Here is an 18,877-nt window from a genome sequence, read left to right as displayed (position 1 = left end):
TTTTCAACCTGTTCTTTATTTTGGGGAAGATATCTTTCAAAACATTAGACAGAATTTGGAGGGCATCATTTTATATCAAAATAGAAATGGCCTGATAACTTCTAGAAAAAAAGGCATTTTTATTAATCTTATTTCCAGATTATTTTCATTCTTAAAGAACATAATTTAAAGTAAAATATAATTACCTTATTCCTTTCTTGAATTGGTTTTTAAATTTTATAATTCTATTAAGAAAAATTCACTTTCTCTCCCTTCCCTACACCCTCAACCAATTTCAAAGGAAAAAAAGAAAAGTAAAATCTTTACTTCAAATATGAAGTCAAGTAAACAAATTCCCATAATGACTGACTATGTCCAAAAATGTATGTCTCATTCTACATCTTATATCCATCACCCTTTTGTCAGCAGATGGACAATATAGTTCTTCTGGAATTATGGATTGATCACTGGAATTATCTAGACTTAAGACTTTCAAAATTGTTCTGTTTTATAATATTATTGTTATATAAATTGTTCTCTATATTCTATTACTTTATATTTATTATTTATATGTATATAAATATATGTAAATATATTTATATTTATTATATTATGCATCAGTTCACACAAATTTTCTTGGATTTCTCTGACCTATCCCTTTGGTCCTTTCAGAATAGTAGTATTCTATTATATGTATATTCTGTAATTTATTTAGCCATTTCCCCTTTAATGGGCAGTCCCTTAATTTCTAATTCCTTGACACTATAAAAATTATATTTTTGTACATATGGATCCTTTTTATCTTTCTTTGATCTCTTCAGTGAAATCACTTTAATAATTGTAGCACTAGATAAAAGGGTATGCCCAATTTAGTGCTTTTTGGAACAAAGTTTTAAATTTTCCAGAATAGTTAGACGGATGTAAATTCCATCAGTAATTCATTAATATGCCTGTTTTCTTTCATTTATCTATTAACTTTCTTAAAGCCATAGAAACAGATTTTTCTGTCAGTCAACCAATAAGCATTTAATAAGTAGCTATTACAGGCACTGTACAAAGCACTGGGGTTACAAAAACAAAAGGGTTTAAAAAATAGTTCCCCTCTAAGAGCTACAGTCTTCTGGGAAGAGAAAACACGTACAACTTTGCATAAACAATAAACAATGCACCAGCGGGAAGAACATTAATAGATATTGGGGAGAGGATTCTGAAATGATATCAAAATAGATCAGAAAATTCCAAGCTCTTCAGTTTTCCCCCACAAACAAAACAAAATTGCACCTCAGAGTGAATGCAGACGAGAGAGAGAGAGAGAGAGAGAGAGAGAGAGAGAGAGAGAGAGAGAGAAACAGACAAAGACAGACAGACCAACCCCTGGGATTATCTAGGTTCAGAAGTAATCTCAGCCCCAATTATAAGAACTCTCATCTCCCAGACACTGTGGGGAGTCAATAGGTTTGAGTCCAAATAGACTGAGGGAACCTCTGCTGATAATGAACACCAAGAATCAGCACATGCCTGAGCCAGAGACACTGTGGGCACTTGCAGGACAGTGAAATTCTTGCTTTGGGTTCCAGGTAAAGGAAGGAAGAACTGTAGTAAAGCCAGAGACACCATCCCCACTATCCCAGGACTTGAGATATGACTGCTCTATCAATAAAATGATCCAAGACAATTCCAAAGAACTCAAGATTAAAAAAAAAAAAATGCTATCCACCGCTAAAGAGAAAAGATGAACTCTGAGTACTGTACTTTTTTCACTTATTTTATCTTTCTTCTTTTATTGCTGTGGGGTTTTTTTTCTAACATGGCTAATATTAGAAATATTTCATATAATTTCACAAGTCTAATTGATAAAATATTGTTGCCTTGTCAGTGGGTGAAAGAGTGACTAGAGGGAATAAGATAATTTATAATTCAAAACAATTTTAAATGATCATTAAAATAAACAGTGTGTGTGTGTGTGTGTGTGTGTGTGTGTGTGTGTGTGTGTGTGTGTGTGTTGCTGAGGTAATTGGGGTTAAGTTGTTATGGGCCAGAATTTGAAACAAGGTACTTAAGTCAGTGGGATTGATAGAGACAATGGCTATTTATTTAACAGTTCTCTAGTTCAGTACATGTATTTAGTACTTACTATAGTTCTACAAGATTCACACCTTTGATTAGAGAGGATATAAGCTCAGACAAACTCAGGCAGAACTAGGGAAAACCAGAGAAGTGGGGGCAGACTGTCCTTCGCTTCTCCACTGAAACCAAGATCCTGAAGGCCTCCAGAAAACTAGCTGAGCCCCAAGTGAAGGAGACGACTTTGAAGGAGACAATAAAGGATTTGGACTTTAACTCCTGGCTTCATTTGTGGTGATTACTAAACTGAAATGAAGGCTTCCTCCAGAGACCCCAAGGAAACTTCAATAGAGAATATTACATTTGAAAGAGAATATTACCTGAAGTGACTTGCCCAGGGTCACACAGCCAGGACGTGTTAGTAGCATCTGAAGCCAATTTTGAACTCAAGTCCTCCTGACTTCAGGGCTGGTGCTTTATCCCCTGCACCACTGAGCTGCCCCCAATATAATAATTTTTTTAAAAGAACCTGGGAGGATTCTGGGAAAATGGCAGAGTAGGTCAGAAAATGGCAGAGTAGGCCAGAAAATGCCAAGTTCTCCAGATTATCCCCACAAACAAAACATATTTGCACCTCTAGGAGAACACAAAGATAATTAAGACTTGGGGCACAAGCATGGTCCTCCTAGGACAATCTGAGAATATTTGAGGAAAGATCTCAGGAGGGATTTGGCCAGTGTGAAGTGTAAACAGCTCCAAGCTAGCTCAATTGAAACAGCACGCTGGGGACCCCTGGCAATAACTCAGTGAAGAGGTAGCCTTAGCCACAGACACAGGAACTTTTACCTCCAAGACAGGGAAGACTGAGGGAACCTCTGCTGATAAGAAACAGCAGGCCTATCTGTGCTACTAAAATGCCATGCTTAATGAAATGGAAGAAACACATATCTGATGAGTATAGAAGCAGTGGGGCAAGAAAGCTGCTGGCTGTGACGCCTTACAGAAGGGTGGAGTTCTTAATTTGGGTTTCCAGGCCAGAGGGGAGAGGTGAAATAAAGCCAAAGGCACCGAGAGAGAGAGAGAGAGAGAGAGAGAGAGAGAGAGAGAGAGAGAGAGAGAGAGAGACACTAGAAGTAATTAAATTTAATTTTAAAAAAAGAACCAAACCATAGAAAGTTACTTTGGGAAAAGGGAAGACTAGAGTCCTTCTTCAGAAGAAGATATTAAAGGGGAATAAAAAAAACCTCTTCTACCCCAAAGAGTAAAGCTAAATAGTGTTTTGCCCAAAAAGAATTCATTAGAAGAACTCAAATAAGACTTTAAAAATCAAATGAGAGAAATTGAAGAAAAACTAAAGAAAACTATAGGAATAGCCCAGGAAAAACAGGATTATGAAAAGAAAATCAGTCAACTAGAAAAGGAGATAGTCTTTTTTTTAATTAAAGCTTTTTATTTTTAAACTATATACATGGTATACTTATTTTATATTTAATTTATACTCTAATATATTTAACACGTATTGGTCATCCTGCCATTTAGGGGAGGGAGTGGGGGGAAGGAGGGGAAAAATTGGAACAAAAGGTTTAGCAATTGTCAATGCTGTAAAATTACCCATGCATATAACTTGTAAATAAAAAGCTATTAAAATTTAAAAATAAATAAATAAAATTTATACATGGATAATTTTCAACATTCACTCCTACAAACCCCCATGCAATTTCTCTATCCATATTTCTACAAATATCATGCTGCACAAGAAAAATCAGATCAAAAAAGGAAAAAATTAGAAAGAAACAATATGCAAGCAAAGAACAAAAAAAGTGAAAATACTATGCTATGGTCTACATTCAGTTCTCATTGTCCTGTCTCTGCATGCAAATGGCTTTCTTCATCACAAGACCATTGCAACTGGTCTGAATCACCTCATTATTGATGAGACCCATGTCCATCAGAAATGATCATCTTTTTATCTTGTTGTTGCTGTGTATAATATTCTATTCATTTCACTTAGCATCAGTTCATGTAAGTCTCTCCAGGCCTCTCTGAAATCAACCTTCTGGTCGTTTCTTATAGAACAATAATATTCTATAACATTCATTATATCATAACTTATTCAGCCATTCTCCAACTGATAGGCGTTCACTCAGTTTCTTGCCATGACAAAAAAGGCTGCCACAAACATTTTTGCACATGTGGGCTCTTTCCTCCTTTAAGATCTCTTTAGGATACAATCCAAGTAGAATCACTACTGAATCAAAGGCTATGTGGAGTTTGACAGTCATTTGGGTATAATACCAAATTGCTCTCCAGAATGGTTGAATGTCAACCAGCAATGTATTAAGTATCCCAGCTTTTCCACATCCCTTCCAACATTCATCATTATCTTTTCCTGCTATTTTAGCCAATCTGAGAAGTGTGGACTTAGCCAATCTTAGAGTGGTCTTAATTTGCATTTCTCTGATCATTAATAATTTAGAGCACTTTTTCATATAATTAGAAATGGTTTCAATATCTTTATCTGAAAATTGTTCATATCCTTGGCCATTTATCCATTGAAAAATAGCTTGAATTCTTATAAATTTGAGTCAATTCTCTATATATTGTAGAAATTAGGCCTTTATCAGAACCCTTGAATCTATTTTTTTTTCCATTTTATTTCTTCCCTTCTAATTTTGTCTGCATTGGTTTTGTTTGTATAAAAACTTTTTAAATTTAATATAATCAAAATTATCTATTTTGTCTTCAATAATGTACTCAAATTCTTCTTTGGCCACAGATTCCTTATTTCTCCATAGATTTGAGAAGAAAACTATACTTTGTTTTTCTAATTTGCTTGTAATATCCCTCTCTATGTCTATGTCATGAACCCATTTCAATCTTATCTTGGTATATGGTGTTAGGAGTGAGTCAATGCTTAGTTCCTGCCATACTACTTTCCAATTTTCCCACCAGTTTTTATCAAATAGTGAGAGTTTGGGTTTGTTTTTTTGTTTTTGTTTTTGTTTTTTTTTTTTTTGGGGGGGGGGAGTTTGGGGAGGATTTCTTTTAGCCTTTTTGTTTTGGGTTTTGTTTTGTTTTGTTGAGGTAATTGGGGTTAAGTGACTTGCCCCAGGTCACACAGCTAGGAAGTATTAAGTATCTGAGGCCTGATTTAAACTCAGGTCCTCCTGACGTCAGAGCTGGAACTCTATCCACTGTGCCATCTAGCTGCCCCCAAATAGTGAGTTGTTATCCTAAAAGCTGGGGTCTTTGGTTTGTCAAACACTGGATTACTATAATCATTGACTATTTCGTCCTGTAAACCTAATCTATTCTATTGATTGGCTACACTATTTCTTGGCCAATACCAAAGGGTTTTGAGGAATGCTGCTTTATAATATAATTTTAGGTCTGGTACAACTAGGCCACCTTCATTTGCATTTTGTTTCATTAATTTTCTTGAAATTCTTGAACTTTTGTTCTTCCAGATGAATTTTTGTTATTTTGTCTAGCTCTGTGAAGTAATTTCTTGGGAGTCTGATTAATATAGCACTGAATAAGTAGAATAATTTAGGTAATATTGTCATTTTTATTATATTAGCTCGACCTACCCATGAGCACTTGATATTTTCCAAGAGATTAGATCTGACTTTATTTGTGTGGAAAGTGTTTTATAATTGTGTTCACATAGTCCTTGATTTTGCCTTGGCAGGTAGACTTCCAAATATTTTATATTATCTACAATTATTTTAAATGGAATTTCTCTTCTTATCTCTTGTTGCTGGATTTTGTTGGTAATATATTAAAATGCTGATGATTTGTGTAGACTTATTTTGTAATTTGCAACTTTGTTAACGCTGTGAATTGTTTCAAGTAGTTTTTTAGTTCATTCTCTAGGATTTTTTAAGTGTATCATCATATCATCTGCAAAGAGTGGTAATTTGGTTTCCTCCTTAGCTATTCTAATTCCTTTAATCTCTTTTTCTTCTATTATTGCCAAAACATTTCTAATACAATGTTGAATAATAATGGTGATAATCGGCAACTTTGTTTCACTCCTGATCTTATTAAGAATGATCCTAGTTTATCCCCATTACATCTAATGTTTACTGATAGTTTTAAATAGATGTATTGATCATTTTAAAGAAAACTCCATTTATTCCTATATTTTCTAGTGTTTTTAAAGGGAATGATTGTTGGATTTTGTCAAATGCTTTTCCTGCATCTATTGAGATAATCATATGATTTTTGTTATTTTAATTATTGATATACCGGTAGTCAATTATGCTAATAGTTTTCCTAATATTGAACCAGTCCTGCATTCCTGGTATAAATCCTATTTGGTCATGATGTATTATCCTGGGGATAACTTGCTGTAATAATCTCTTTGCTAATATTTTATTTAAGATTTTTGCCTTGATATCCATTAGAGAAATTGGTCTATTATTTTCTTTCTCTGTTTTGACCCTACTTGTCAGCACAGGTCTGTGTCATAGAAAGAATTTGGTAAACTCCTTTCCCCATTTTTCCAAAGAGTTTGCATATTGGAATTAATTGTCTTTTAAATGTTTGGTAGAGTTCACATGTAAATCCATCTGGCTCTGGAGATTTTTTCTTAGGGAGTTGATTAATAGCTTGTTCAATTTCTTTTTCTAAAATGGGACCATTTAAGTAATTTGTTTCCTCTGTTAATCTGGGAAATCTATATTTTTATAAATATTCATCCATTTCACTTAGATTATCATACTTATCAACATGCATTTGAGCAAAATAGCTCCTAGTTATTGCTTCAATTTCCTCTTCATTGGTGGAAAGTTCATCCTTTTCATTTTTGATATTAACAATTTGATTGTCTTCTTTCCTTTTTCTGATCAAATTAACTAAAGGTTTATCTATTTTGTTGTTGCTTTTTTTTTCATAAAACCAGATCTTAGTTTTATTTATTAGTTCAATAGGGTTTTGGGGTTTTTTTACATTCAATTTTATGAATTGGATGAAATTATTGTGTCTATGATTTGTTATTTCACCCACTCATTCTTTAGGATCAGATTATTTAGTTTCCAATCAATTTTTGGTCTATTTTCCCCTGATTCTTTATTATATGTGATTCTTATTGCATCTGAAAAAGTTGCATTTACTATTTCTGCCTTTCTGTATTTGATTTTGAGATTTTTATGGCCTGAAATATGGTCAATTTTTATTTTGGTTCCATAAACCACCAAGAAAAAAGTATACTCTTTTCTGTCTCCATCCAATAATCTACAAAAATTTAACATACAAAAATTTTCTAAAATTCTATTTACCTCCTTAACTTCTTTCTTATTTATTTTGTGGTTCAATTTCTAGTTCTAAGAAAGCAAGGTTGAGATTCCGCACTAGTATAGTTGCTGTCTATTTCTTGCAGCTCTCTAAACTTCTCTAGAAATTTGGATGCTATATAACAGTTGGTGCATATATGTTCAGTATTGATATTACTTTATTATCTATGATACCTTTTAGCAAGATATAGTTTCTTTCCTTATCTCTTTTAATTAGATCTGTTTTTGCTTTTGCTTGATCTGAAATCAGGATTGCTACCCCTGCTTTTTTAACTTTCCTGAAGTATAAAAGATTTTGCTCCAGCCTTTTATCTTTACTCTATATGTATTACTCTGCTTTAAATGTGTTTCTTATAAACAACATTGTGGGATTCTGGCTTTTAATCCAGTCTGCTATCCACTTCAGTTTTATGGGAGAGTTCATCCCATTCACATTCACAGTTAAAATTACTAAGTGTATTTCCTGCCATCTTGTTTCCCCCCATACACATCCCACCCCCTTTGCAGTCCCTCCCCCTTTCTTATGCCTTTCCCCACTACATCTGTTTTCATTTCTATCAGCCTCCCCCTTTCCTTTCCTCTTCCCCCTCCTACTTTCCTATAGAGTGAGATAAGTTTCTCTGTGAAGCCAAATATGTCTGATATTCTCTCTTTGAGCCAACTCTGATGAGAGTAAGATTCACACAATGTTCATCCCCCTTCCTTTTTCCCCTCAATAATAATAGGTCTTCTTTGCCTCTTCATGAGATTCAATTTCCCTCATTTTACCTTTACTTTCTTTTTTTTCCAGTACAATCCCCTTTCCACTTCTAGTTTCTTTTTTATATTATCGCAATAAAATCAAATTATACCTGCATTGTTTAAGTATACTTATGACAGAGATATAGTTCTCAAGAGTTCTTTCCTTTTTACTTTTTTATGCTTCTCTTGAGTTCTGTATTTGGAGATCAAATGTTTTGTTCAGCTCTGGTTATTTTCATCAAAAATAAATGAAATTCACCTGTATCATTGAATGTTGATCACCTGAAAGATAATGCTCAATTTTACTGGATAGTTGATTCTTGACTCCAATCCAAGTTCCTTTGTCTTTTGGAATATCAGATTCCAGGCCCTTCAATCCTTTAAGGTGGAAGCTGCTAGGACCTGGGTAATCCTGATTGTGAATCCTCAATATTTGAATTGTTTCTTTCTGGTTGCTTGCAATATTTTTTCCTTGATCCGATAATTCTGAAATTTAGATACAATATTTCTTAGAGTTTTCATTTTAGGGGTTACTTTTCAAGAGGTGATCAGTGAATTATTTCGATGACTATTTTACCCTTTGATTCTAAGACATGAGGGCAGTTTTCCTTGATGATATCCTGAAAAATGATGTCTAGGCTTTTTTTCTCATCATGGTTTTCAGGAAGTCCAATAATTCTTAGATTGTCTCTCCTAGATCTATTTTCCAGGTCAGTTGTTTTTCCAATGAGGTATTTTTAATTTTCTTCTATTTTTTCTTTTTTTTTTGGTTGGTTTTGTTTGAGTGACTCGATGTCTCATTGAATCAAAAGAATCTTCCAGATCTTTTTTTGTTCATTTTTTTAAAAGGTTGAGATCTCAACAACGATACTGTTTGAGGATGTATTCTGATGGAAGTGGACCTCTTTGATAAAGAGAGCCTTAATTGATCAAAGATGGACAGAAGCAGCTACACCCAGAGAAAGAACACTGGAAATGAATATAAACTGCTTGCATTTATGTTTTTCTTCCCGGGTTATTTATACCTTCTGAATTCAATTCTCCCTGTGCAACAAGAAAACTGTTTGGTTCTGTACACATATATTGTATCTAGGATATACTGCAACCCATTCAACATGTAAAGAACTGCTTGCCATCTGGGGGAAGGGGTGGAGGGAGGGAGGGGAAAAATCGGAACAGAAGTGAATGCAAGGGATAATGCTGTAAAAAATTACCCTGGCATACGTTCTATCAATAAAAAATTATTTTAAAAAAATAAAATAAAATCTCACATTTAAATTAAAAAGCTGAGGATAAAATAAATAAATAAATAAATAAATAAATAAATAAATAAATAAATAAATAAAATAAAAGGTTGAGATCTGCTTTTAGGGCAAAGGGGAGACTATCCAAGCTTCCTCTACAAACAACAGTGGCTGCATTGGGTTGGTGCTGACTAACTTCTGATGCTGGGTGAGAGCTAGATCCAGGTCCCACAATATTTTGGGATTCAGGGCCTCACTATTTGCCTTTTGTATTTATGTTGGATTTCTGAGAGCTAATCTGTTGATCTATTGGCCTGCAACCAGGACAGAGTAGCCAACACTGCTATAGATTCCTTCCCTTATATTCCCCTGCTCTTGGTGCCCACATCACTCTGGGTCTCTATACTGTGCTTGCACTCAGCCACCTCCCTCCATGCCCAATTGAAACAGACCTTTTCTGAAGTTCTTCAAAAATACCTTCTACTGGAAATTTGTTTCACCCAAATATATAAGGGTTCTGTCACTCCAAAACCAGTTCAGAGGCTTGATTTGGTATTGATAAAGACATGTCTCATCTCCGCCATCTTTGTTCCCCAGAGATCCAGAGTCTTAAGGAAGAAAATGGCTCTTTGAAAATTTGAATTGAGCAAGGAGAAGCTAATGAAGTTGTAAGAGACCAAGAAATAATAAAACAAAATATAAAGAATAAAAAAATAAAAAAGAATGTGAAACATCTCATAAGAAAATTAAAAGATCTGGAGAATGGATCAAGAAGAGATAAGATATCAAAAATTTTAAATACAAATAATATGTTTACAATATTGCATTCAATGTCATGTTTTTCCAATATGTTGATTTGTTTTGCTGATTTTTTTTTTCTCATCCTCTTTATTTTTTTCTACTTGTTAAAAGGATGGCTTTCTGGGAGAGGGCAAGGGGGCAGGATAAAAGAAGAAATGTAATAAATATAAAAACAGAAGATTTCAATAAAATTTATTATTTTAAAAAATAGAGTCCTTGGAGAGAAAACTAAAGAATAACATGCCCAAAAATATAAAGGAAGTTAAATATCAAATAGTCTTACCATAGTGGATAATGGTTAATTGATGAAGATCTTATTCTAAAACATCTTTAAGTGTCACTCTAGCATGATTTATGTTGGCACTCTATTTGAAAGCAATCCATATTTTTCCACATATTTATGATACTGACAGAATCATAATCATGACCAACTAGATGTTCTGAAGGACAGGTTTAAATTTATCTTTTCCTATGAAATTACTGGTTGTGGGAAAAGATTTGAGGGCCCTTCAACATTTTAGTTAGTGTAATTGTGTTTTCTGAAGTTACCTTTTTCCCTTGCAGACTTTATGACAAGTTTTTTGAATTGATAGATATCACTAGAATTCCCTAAGATATCAATCTGCTTAGAATTATATTCAACTAGAATCTGGGGGTACTGTGGCTCCAAAACTTGGCATGCTAACTTAATCTGCTTCTCCTTATTCATATCCTTTTCATCAAAAGACAATGTCTCTTTTCGAAGCTCAAGAGAAAGAGAATATGAAAATTCCTCAATTAAATTCTTTACTGTTTTCAAATACTCAGAACGAGAATCAGAACACCTTAAACATATTGTGGTGACTTCATCATCAACTATCTCTTGACTCACAATATTAAAATCTTTTAAAGTATTTTCATACATTTGGTTACCATACTTCATGTATTTAAATACATCTGTATCAATGACAATTATCTCTTCGTTTTCAGTGGTATTTGGCATTGCAGACTGGCTTGATGATACAGATGTGCTCCATTCTGGAAGGGGTTTCGTTTTCTTCTTTTTTCTCAGACAGACCCAATTAATGTCATTTCTATGACGAGAATTGGCCCATAACAACAGAACTTCCTTTAGCTTCTTGATTGCTAAAAATGACCCTTTTACACCAACTATCCCATTAGTTTGCACAGGGTAGAATTTCAAGGATGGGATTTTTTCCTTAAGTTCAGTCACCAGATTTTCTAGAATAACTCCCTTTCCAAAAATGGATAAATCAAGGTGAACAAAAACACACCGAATAACCTAAAATTTAAAAGGAAAGAAATTGAAATTGAATTATTCAAAAGCATTGTATTTAAAGTGTAACATTTCTTTCTTATATCTATTGATTTAGTCATAGTCTAGGCCCTAATTAGCTTTCATATGAAGTAATGCAAGTATGTTCTTATCATACTTCCTGCTTCTAATCTTCTTCTATTGCATTGTATATCAAGACCAAAATTCTGAATCCACATTTTAAATCAAATTGCCCCTGAAAATTCTACTTCCCTTAATTCCTCCAAAGCTTTTGGTCACCTTTTCTTGTTTTAGAAATTCTTGCTTAAAGATCCTAACTTTTATTTATCCAGATCTTCTGAAACTTTTCCAAAATAACACCTTATGTCAGAAAATGACCTTCTTCCCTCATCCACATATTTTTATATTTTAACCAATATAATTTGAAAGCATATATTACAAAATCTCAGAAGTATAAACCAAATTTCCAAAGATTGAAAATTTGTATAAATCTTGTCCCTTACATGAATTTGGGCTGTGTGCATTGTCAGTCAATCAACAAGCATTTATTAAGCACTCTATATGTAATAGGCACTGTGTTTAGTGATGGTGATATAAAGAATGACAACATACAATTCTTCTCCTCAGGGAGCTTACATTCCAACAAGGGGATAACGGACAAATGGCTATGTTCATATAAGATAAAGAGCAAAAATAAGTACAAGGTAGTATCACATGGAAGGTATCATCTGTGAAGAAAAAGGAGAAGGAGGAGGGTGTGTGGAGACTTGGAAAAGTTTTATAAGAGATAGGATTTGAATCTTGAAGAGAGCCAGGGAAGCCAGCAAGTAGAGGTGGGGAGTGAAACATTCCAAGTATGGGATTATCAAATGAAAAGGCAGAGAGTTGGGGAAATGAAGTCTTGTTAATTGAAAAACAAGATCAAAGTTATTCCATTGTAGAATACAAGGAAGGGAGTAAAACATAATATTGGAAAGATGAGAAAAGGCAAAGTTGTGAAGAACTTTAAATATCAAACAGACCATTTTATATTTGATTCTAAAAATAAAAGAAAGTCATAGGAGCTTATGGAGTCAAGAAGGAATTTAGCACTTGAACTAAATAGAGAATGGATTGGAGAGGGAAGGAGAGAAATAAAAAGATTACTGCAATAATAGAGACAGGAGGTGATATGGCCATTATTAGTAGAAAAAGGAGATGTATAGGAGATCTTCTGAAGGTAAAAATGACAAGAATTAACATATTGGATATATGAAGTGAGTGCAAGAGAAAAGGCAATGATGATACAAAAGTTACAAGCCTGAGTGCCTAGGAAGATGGCAGTGGCCTGGACAAGACTGGGAAAGTATAAAAAAGGTTTCAGGGGAAAGATAAATAAATTTTGTTGTTAACCTGGACATATTAAGAAAGCCTTCATGGAGGGGATGGAATTTCAGGAATATGCTTAGCACAAGATACATACTCACATTTTCACTGAAATGAGATACAGTGAGGCAAGTCTCCTCTATTAGACAGTGTTTCTCCTTTTTAAGGACATTCTCAGCAGCTAAAAAGGAAATACATATTTTAAAAATTTTCTCTCATGTTTTTTGCCAATTTTCACCTTTTCCCTCAAAAATAAACATCTAAAACATTCATTACTTTTAGCAACTTTGTAGAACTTATAGTCTCACTTCCAAAAATATGCTCTATATGGAAAATTTTACTTTAAAGAATGAACATGTTAATATTGAAATATCTTTTCAAACCAAATTAAAAGCTATTTTTATTTCATAAAATCATAGGATTTCTGAATTGGAAAGATCTTGTAACTAGTTAATGTATATTTGTTAAGCAAATGCCATGTGTCAAGTATTGTGCTAGGCAGGTGAGATACTTTGTCATTGTATCTTTTGGAGGGGGAACACTACTAGTTGTAGGTAAGAAAAGAGGCTTCATGTAGAAGGTATCACTTAAGCTGAGTCTTTAAGGAAAATAGAGATACTAAGATATGAAAGAAAATAAACTCCTAGCCTGGAGGATAACCAAGGAATAAACCATAGAGATGGAAAAGAAGGCCAATTTGACTGTACCATAGACCATCAATCAATTAATATTTATTAAGTACCTACTAAGGGGAGCATACAAAAAGAGGCAAAAGGCAGTCCTTGCCCTCAGAAAGCTTACAAGGGAATGAAGTTTATTAAAAATAAATAATATAATTAGGTCTACTCTTTAGGAAAATTATTTTTAACAGATAAAATAGGGGGATGGGATGAGTTGAGATTAAAAGATTAATTAGAAGGTTGTTCTAAATGTTCTAAAACCAGAAGGTAGAATGGTTTATTCATGGCTGTGGGGATTTGGAAATGTGAAAGCAGAAATGACAAGATTTGGCAATAGCTTAGATACATATTGAAGAAAGTGTGGTACAATGGAAATAGTGCTGAATTTAGAAACAGAGGCTATGGGTTCAAATATGAGATTTTCACAACTGACATGTTAGGTCTGACCAAGGCAAAATAAATTAGAAATAATAATTTCATTATAATAGTTTTGCATTTTATAAATTAAGGTAGTATATTCCAGAGTTGCTTTAGTTTCTATATCCCATTGCTCCAAGTTATGTTGAACCTGCCATGCCCACAAACCTGTAGGAGTCCCAAGAATTTTTAAAGATCACTGGCAGAGGGTTATTTCTGTATTCAATCATATAGCCCATATGGTCCCACTAACATGAATTTATCAGAAGTAACTAGATGCTCTCTTCTTATTTCCTCACTTATGTTGAGTTTCCATTTCCTGAGTAAACACATTTTTATTCTCCATCTCCCAGGTTAAGTTACATTTCTTTGGTATTCTCTTTTACTTAATTAAACAATTATATGAAAGGAAAGTTGTCAATAAGTTGCCAAATCCATTAAGGCATTTTAGTGGATTTTTCATTTTGCTGTAAATATTTTTTTTAATTTGGAAGAAGTAAAACTTGAAATACCTTTTATTTCCTTGAATGTCACAAATGCAACTCCTTTGATATCTGTTGGATATATTACATTTTCTACTTTTCCATCTTTGTTATTAGCCTTCTCAAAATAATTCCTCAGAATATCTGCCATGGCTTCATCAGTAACATTTCCAACTGGAACATTAGAAACCACAATTGTTCTTTCATATGCTTCAGGTTCCTTAACATTTTGAATTGATGTCTGTGTAAGAAAAGGGAAAATATGTCTTAAAAAAAAAATACAAGCTTTATTCAAATGAGATTTAACATCTTCCTTGAATTCTCTATAAATGATGTAGGCCAAGAACTGCATAATAAAAACAGATATTCCTTGAAAGTGCAACTACTCTTACCATTGGTGAGATTACATTTTTGGTACCCTACGTCATTTAGGAATACTTGCTGAACCATGTGGAGATTAAGGACTACCAGCCAATGGACTCTAGAAATTGGAAACAATGACTCATTTACCTATCCTGCAGAAACAAACAACAACTACTATAAAGTATGTAACAATTTTTCATCTTGTCCCTTAAATTGCTATGAAAATCTTCAATGCTTTCTTGGTGGAAGTTTCCCAACTCTCCATCAAAAATTAAAGCCACAAAAAAAAAAAAAAAATTCATATCCACTGACCCAATAATCCCACGTGTATAAGGTTTACATGTATAATATATAACTTCCCCTGCTACCAAACTACACTACTCTGGTCTTCTCTACTATGCTTCAGAAATCTTTGAAAATCACTTCAGCCCTGGAACTATACCTTGGAAGTGCCTTCTGATCTCAGGGCCTTCTTTCAGAACCTCCATTTAAATAGGGTTACCAATTTAGTCATCTCTCCAGTTCCAATCTGGCTGAACTCCTCTGAAATTCTCCATCATGTCTTCCCTATCCCTTCCCCACTCCCTTCTTTCTTTACTCCTTTTCAGCTTCTTTTTATGTGTGGTCTTCCTCACTAGAATATTACCTCCCAAAGAGCAGGACTCATTTTGTTTGTATTTGTATTCCCTGTCACAGTGTCTGGCATTTAGTTCTTAATAAGTGCTTGTTAACATTCTAATTCACCTAAAATAGTTAGAGATAAGAAGATAAAATGCATCAGTACAAAAATATTTATAACAAAACTATTTTTAGTAGCAAAATTTAAAAACAAAACAAAATACAAATGATGTATCCAAGGATTGAGAAATGCTAAGCAAATTGTGACATGAAATTATTTGAATATCATTTCATTGTAAGAGAGGCTAAATTGAAAAACTGCAAAGAATTGTGCAAAGATATTTATTAATCAATACTGAGTAAGCAAAGCACAAGTAAAAGAACATCATTCACAGTCACTTTTCAGAACCTTTATTCGATATATTTGGATTTTCTTGGTTTTTTTTCCTAGTTATATCAATATTTGTTCTTCATTGTGATTTTTCTTTTACTATCTTTCTTTGGTTCTTATTCATATATTTGAATACTTGTATGGGTCAGTAGAAGTTAAAATGTATCAATAAAAGAAAGTAGTGAAGAAGAAAAACAAACCAGAGCTTAGAAATCCATTGGACTTCCCCAATGCTTTGCAAAGGAAATTCACTTCAGCATAACTCTTAAATTGGAAAATAAGAGGGTGAGTTCATAAATAATACTAAAAACAAAAACCCTTCATGGAAGTGACATGCCAATTAAAACCTTCACAGTAGAAGTCACCAAGTAAGGATCACGTAGTGAGAGCACATAGAGATTATCAACTTTTGTATGTTTGTTTTGCTTTTTATCAAGCACCCCTTTAGCAATCTGAAGACGCCAAAGGACTCACTCCTCAGAATGTTTTATATTGATAAAATAAAATACGTAATATTACAAAGAAAAGTAATTATAAAGAATTATAAAGAAAAATATATTTATTTATATTATTATTATATATTAGTAAACAGATGCCAGATTAAGAATCCAAAGAATAAAAAAAATGACCTAGGTTAGAGCCTCGAGGAACAACCACAGGTTGAGAGCTTTATAAACAACAAAGATAGAGAAAAGGAAACCATAAAGGGTGGCTAAAATAATGTATAATAGCCAAGGAGAGTAATTTTCAAGGCTGCCTCCAGGGGAAGACAGAAATTCAAAAACAAACAAACAAAAAACCAATATTCTCTGTCCTCAAGGAGATAAATAACATATTCAAATGTAGACATGGTATAACAGGAGGGTGGGACTAGTATAAAAGAAAGATCCAGGCAAAATGTTCCAGGAAAATTAAAGGAGGAAAAAAATGCCTAGGCGTGTCAGAGAAGGTTCGTATCTGAGAAACATTAAAAGGAGCTATTATCTGAAATGAAATAATATATTATTTGAATTTTTTTTTTTTTTTTTTTTTTTTTTTGCATTTGAACAAGGACTTTCAAGAGCGCTGTGATGAGAAATAGGGTTTGCTTGATATTATTGCAAATCACAGGGTCGCTCTCATGGCAATTCTGCCATAACTGCTCTTTCCAATCAAAAGCAGCCCCGGGTATCCCCAACATCCCCAACAACAACATCAACAACAACAACAAAAAAAATAGTTCAGGCACTAATGACGAGGAAACCAATCAGAAGCTTTGTTTTGCAATGACAAATCAGGGGCCTCGAGGCTAAAGTAAATTCCTCCAGGAGCTACCATTTTTGTTGTGTGTACGTCATCTTAACAACTAGAGAATTTCGTTTTAGAGAGCATTAATTTTAAGCTCTGAACACGAATAGTAGTAGTAACTACAAATGTCAGACTGCTAAACAAATCAGCAGGATTGCTCCCGGGTCACTTCAGAGGAGTTCCCAGCTATCTTTTAGTATCTGGGGGGCGGGGGCCGGTGTTCAGAAAGAGCATCCTGTCTCTTCCAGCCCTTCTTACAGGCCCATGATCCAAGCCCACGTCCATGTGCTGTCATATTACACACCATAAAGCGGCACTTCTCTTGCCTCCACCCTTTGAACCAAATTGACACCTAATTTTTCTGCTTTGCTCAAAGTATGCCTAGGAGATTTGCCCAGATCTCTCGTCTTTTAAACTTTCGGGGAAGGAGTGAGCGTAGCACATAAAGGGGAGGGGGGGGGGGGGCGGAGGGGAGGGGAAGAGAGAGGAAGAGAGAGAGAGAGAGAGAGAGAGAGAGAGAGAAGAGAGAGAGAGAGAGAGAGAGAGAGAGAGAGAGAGAGAGAGAGAGAGAAGGAGAGGGAGAGGGAAAGGGAGAGGGAGAGGGAAGGTGAGAGAGGGAAGGAGGGAGGAAGGGACAGAGACAAAGAGAGAGACAGAGAGACCGACAGAGACAGAGAGGAAGGAGAAGAGACAGAGACCGACAGAAAGACAACAGACAGAATGCGCAAGGAGAAAGCCAAAAGAAAAGTGACTTGCCATGGCTTGAGAAGGATGCTAGTTCCTGAACTCCAGGATTCCACTAAAAGTAGCCGGTGCTAAAGAGTTCTGTGTCCGGGGCGGAGATCACGCAGGACTTAAGTTTCATTTTCCTTCACCCCTCCAGGGGTTATTTGGTCAGAGTTTGCCAATGGGCTGACGGCTCGAGTAACTCCGCCCCTGTCTCTCCAGCAGCAGCAGAAGTTGTTGTTCTAACGCCCTGGAGATAGCCCCGAAGTTCTAATCTCTGGCACCTCTTCAGCCAAGAACAGACCAGCGTCTAGCAGAGAGTCTAGCTAAGAGAGATGTTAGTTAGAGTGCATTGATTCAATGAAAGGCGGGATTTGAGTTTGGAAGAAACTAATTTTCTCTCCATTTTCTGGGTAGAGCTCATGTCAACTTAACACCGCTTCTTCATGCAGATGCATGTTTTCCTTTCTCTTAGTATTTTAAAAATAGAAAGGACTTCAAATTTGTCTTTTCCCCTATTCTTATTTATTCTATCTATGGAGAGGGACTTTGATTGGAATTTCTTTGAATTGTCTCCCCGCTTCCTTTCCTAATAGTATTGGGCCCTATTATAATGTCTCAAGTAGTACCCACCGAGACTGGATTTGCATCTAGGTCTTCTGGTTCTAATATACAGGTATTCTCATTCTATATTCAATATTTTTTTTAAGCGCCTAGCATTTGCTATATAAATGGTCTAAGTTCTGACAGGAATGCCCCAGAAATTTCTAATATATAAAAGAGAAGAGAAATGTATGCAAATCACTACGTATTTAATGTAAAAGTAAAGAGTAAGAAAGATAGGGCATGCTCTTAAAAAGAGGCTGAAGAAACAAAAATGTTATAAAGTGCATGCATAGTGTAGATTTAGCGGAAGGCATTTGAACTTAGCCTTAAAGGATAAGTAGAATTTCAATAGATGAAGAAGATGAGGACTAAGAGGATAGGAGGGAAAACCCCAAGCATAAGAAGCAGTGAAAGGGCAAGAAGTGATGGGAAAATGACTACTGTGAAATATGTGAAGGAAAACAGTCCCAGGTAATTTTGGAGAGGTTGGTTAAAATTAGATTGTAGAGGGGCAGCTAGGTGTCAGTGGCTGGAGCACCA

At 34.6% G+C, this 18,877-nt stretch overlaps 1 protein-coding gene across 1 annotated transcript; it reads right to left on the bottom strand.

Moving 5' to 3' along the window:
* Positions 1-10,301: 10,301 nt before the first annotated feature.
* RBM43 (RNA binding motif protein 43) lies at positions 10,302-17,900 on the bottom strand. Its single transcript, XM_051986450.1, has 4 exons — positions 17,762-17,900; positions 14,377-14,587; positions 12,869-12,948; positions 10,302-11,408 (listed from the first exon to the last, which is right to left on the bottom strand). Exons 1-4 carry the CDS (start codon positions 17,762-17,764, stop codon positions 10,644-10,646), a joined length of 1,059 nt encoding a protein of 352 aa, XP_051842410.1. The 5' UTR covers positions 17,765-17,900; the 3' UTR covers positions 10,302-10,643.
* Positions 17,901-18,877: the final 977 nt, after the last annotated feature.

Source organism: Antechinus flavipes, chromosome 3 (genome assembly GCF_016432865.1).
Source record: "Antechinus flavipes isolate AdamAnt ecotype Samford, QLD, Australia chromosome 3, AdamAnt_v2, whole genome shotgun sequence".
Classification (NCBI taxonomy): Eukaryota; Metazoa; Chordata; class Mammalia; order Dasyuromorphia; family Dasyuridae; genus Antechinus; species Antechinus flavipes.
Note: the sequence above shows the minus strand (reverse complement) of the source record. Positions and strands in the feature narration are given on the sequence as shown.

What these genes read in the sequence shown, in the direction of transcription:
- RBM43 (XM_051986450.1), bottom strand. An exon ending in GACATTCAAGGAAATAAAAG is followed by an intron (nt 12,949 to 14,376) that starts GTATTTCAAGTT and finishes TTTCCTTTTTAG; the next exon opens with CTGCTGAGAATGTCCTTAAA. An exon ending in TATCTCATTTCAGTGAAAAT is followed by an intron (nt 11,409 to 12,868) that starts GTGAGTATGTAT and finishes TTTAAATTTTAG; the next exon opens with GTTATTCGGTGTGTTTTTGT.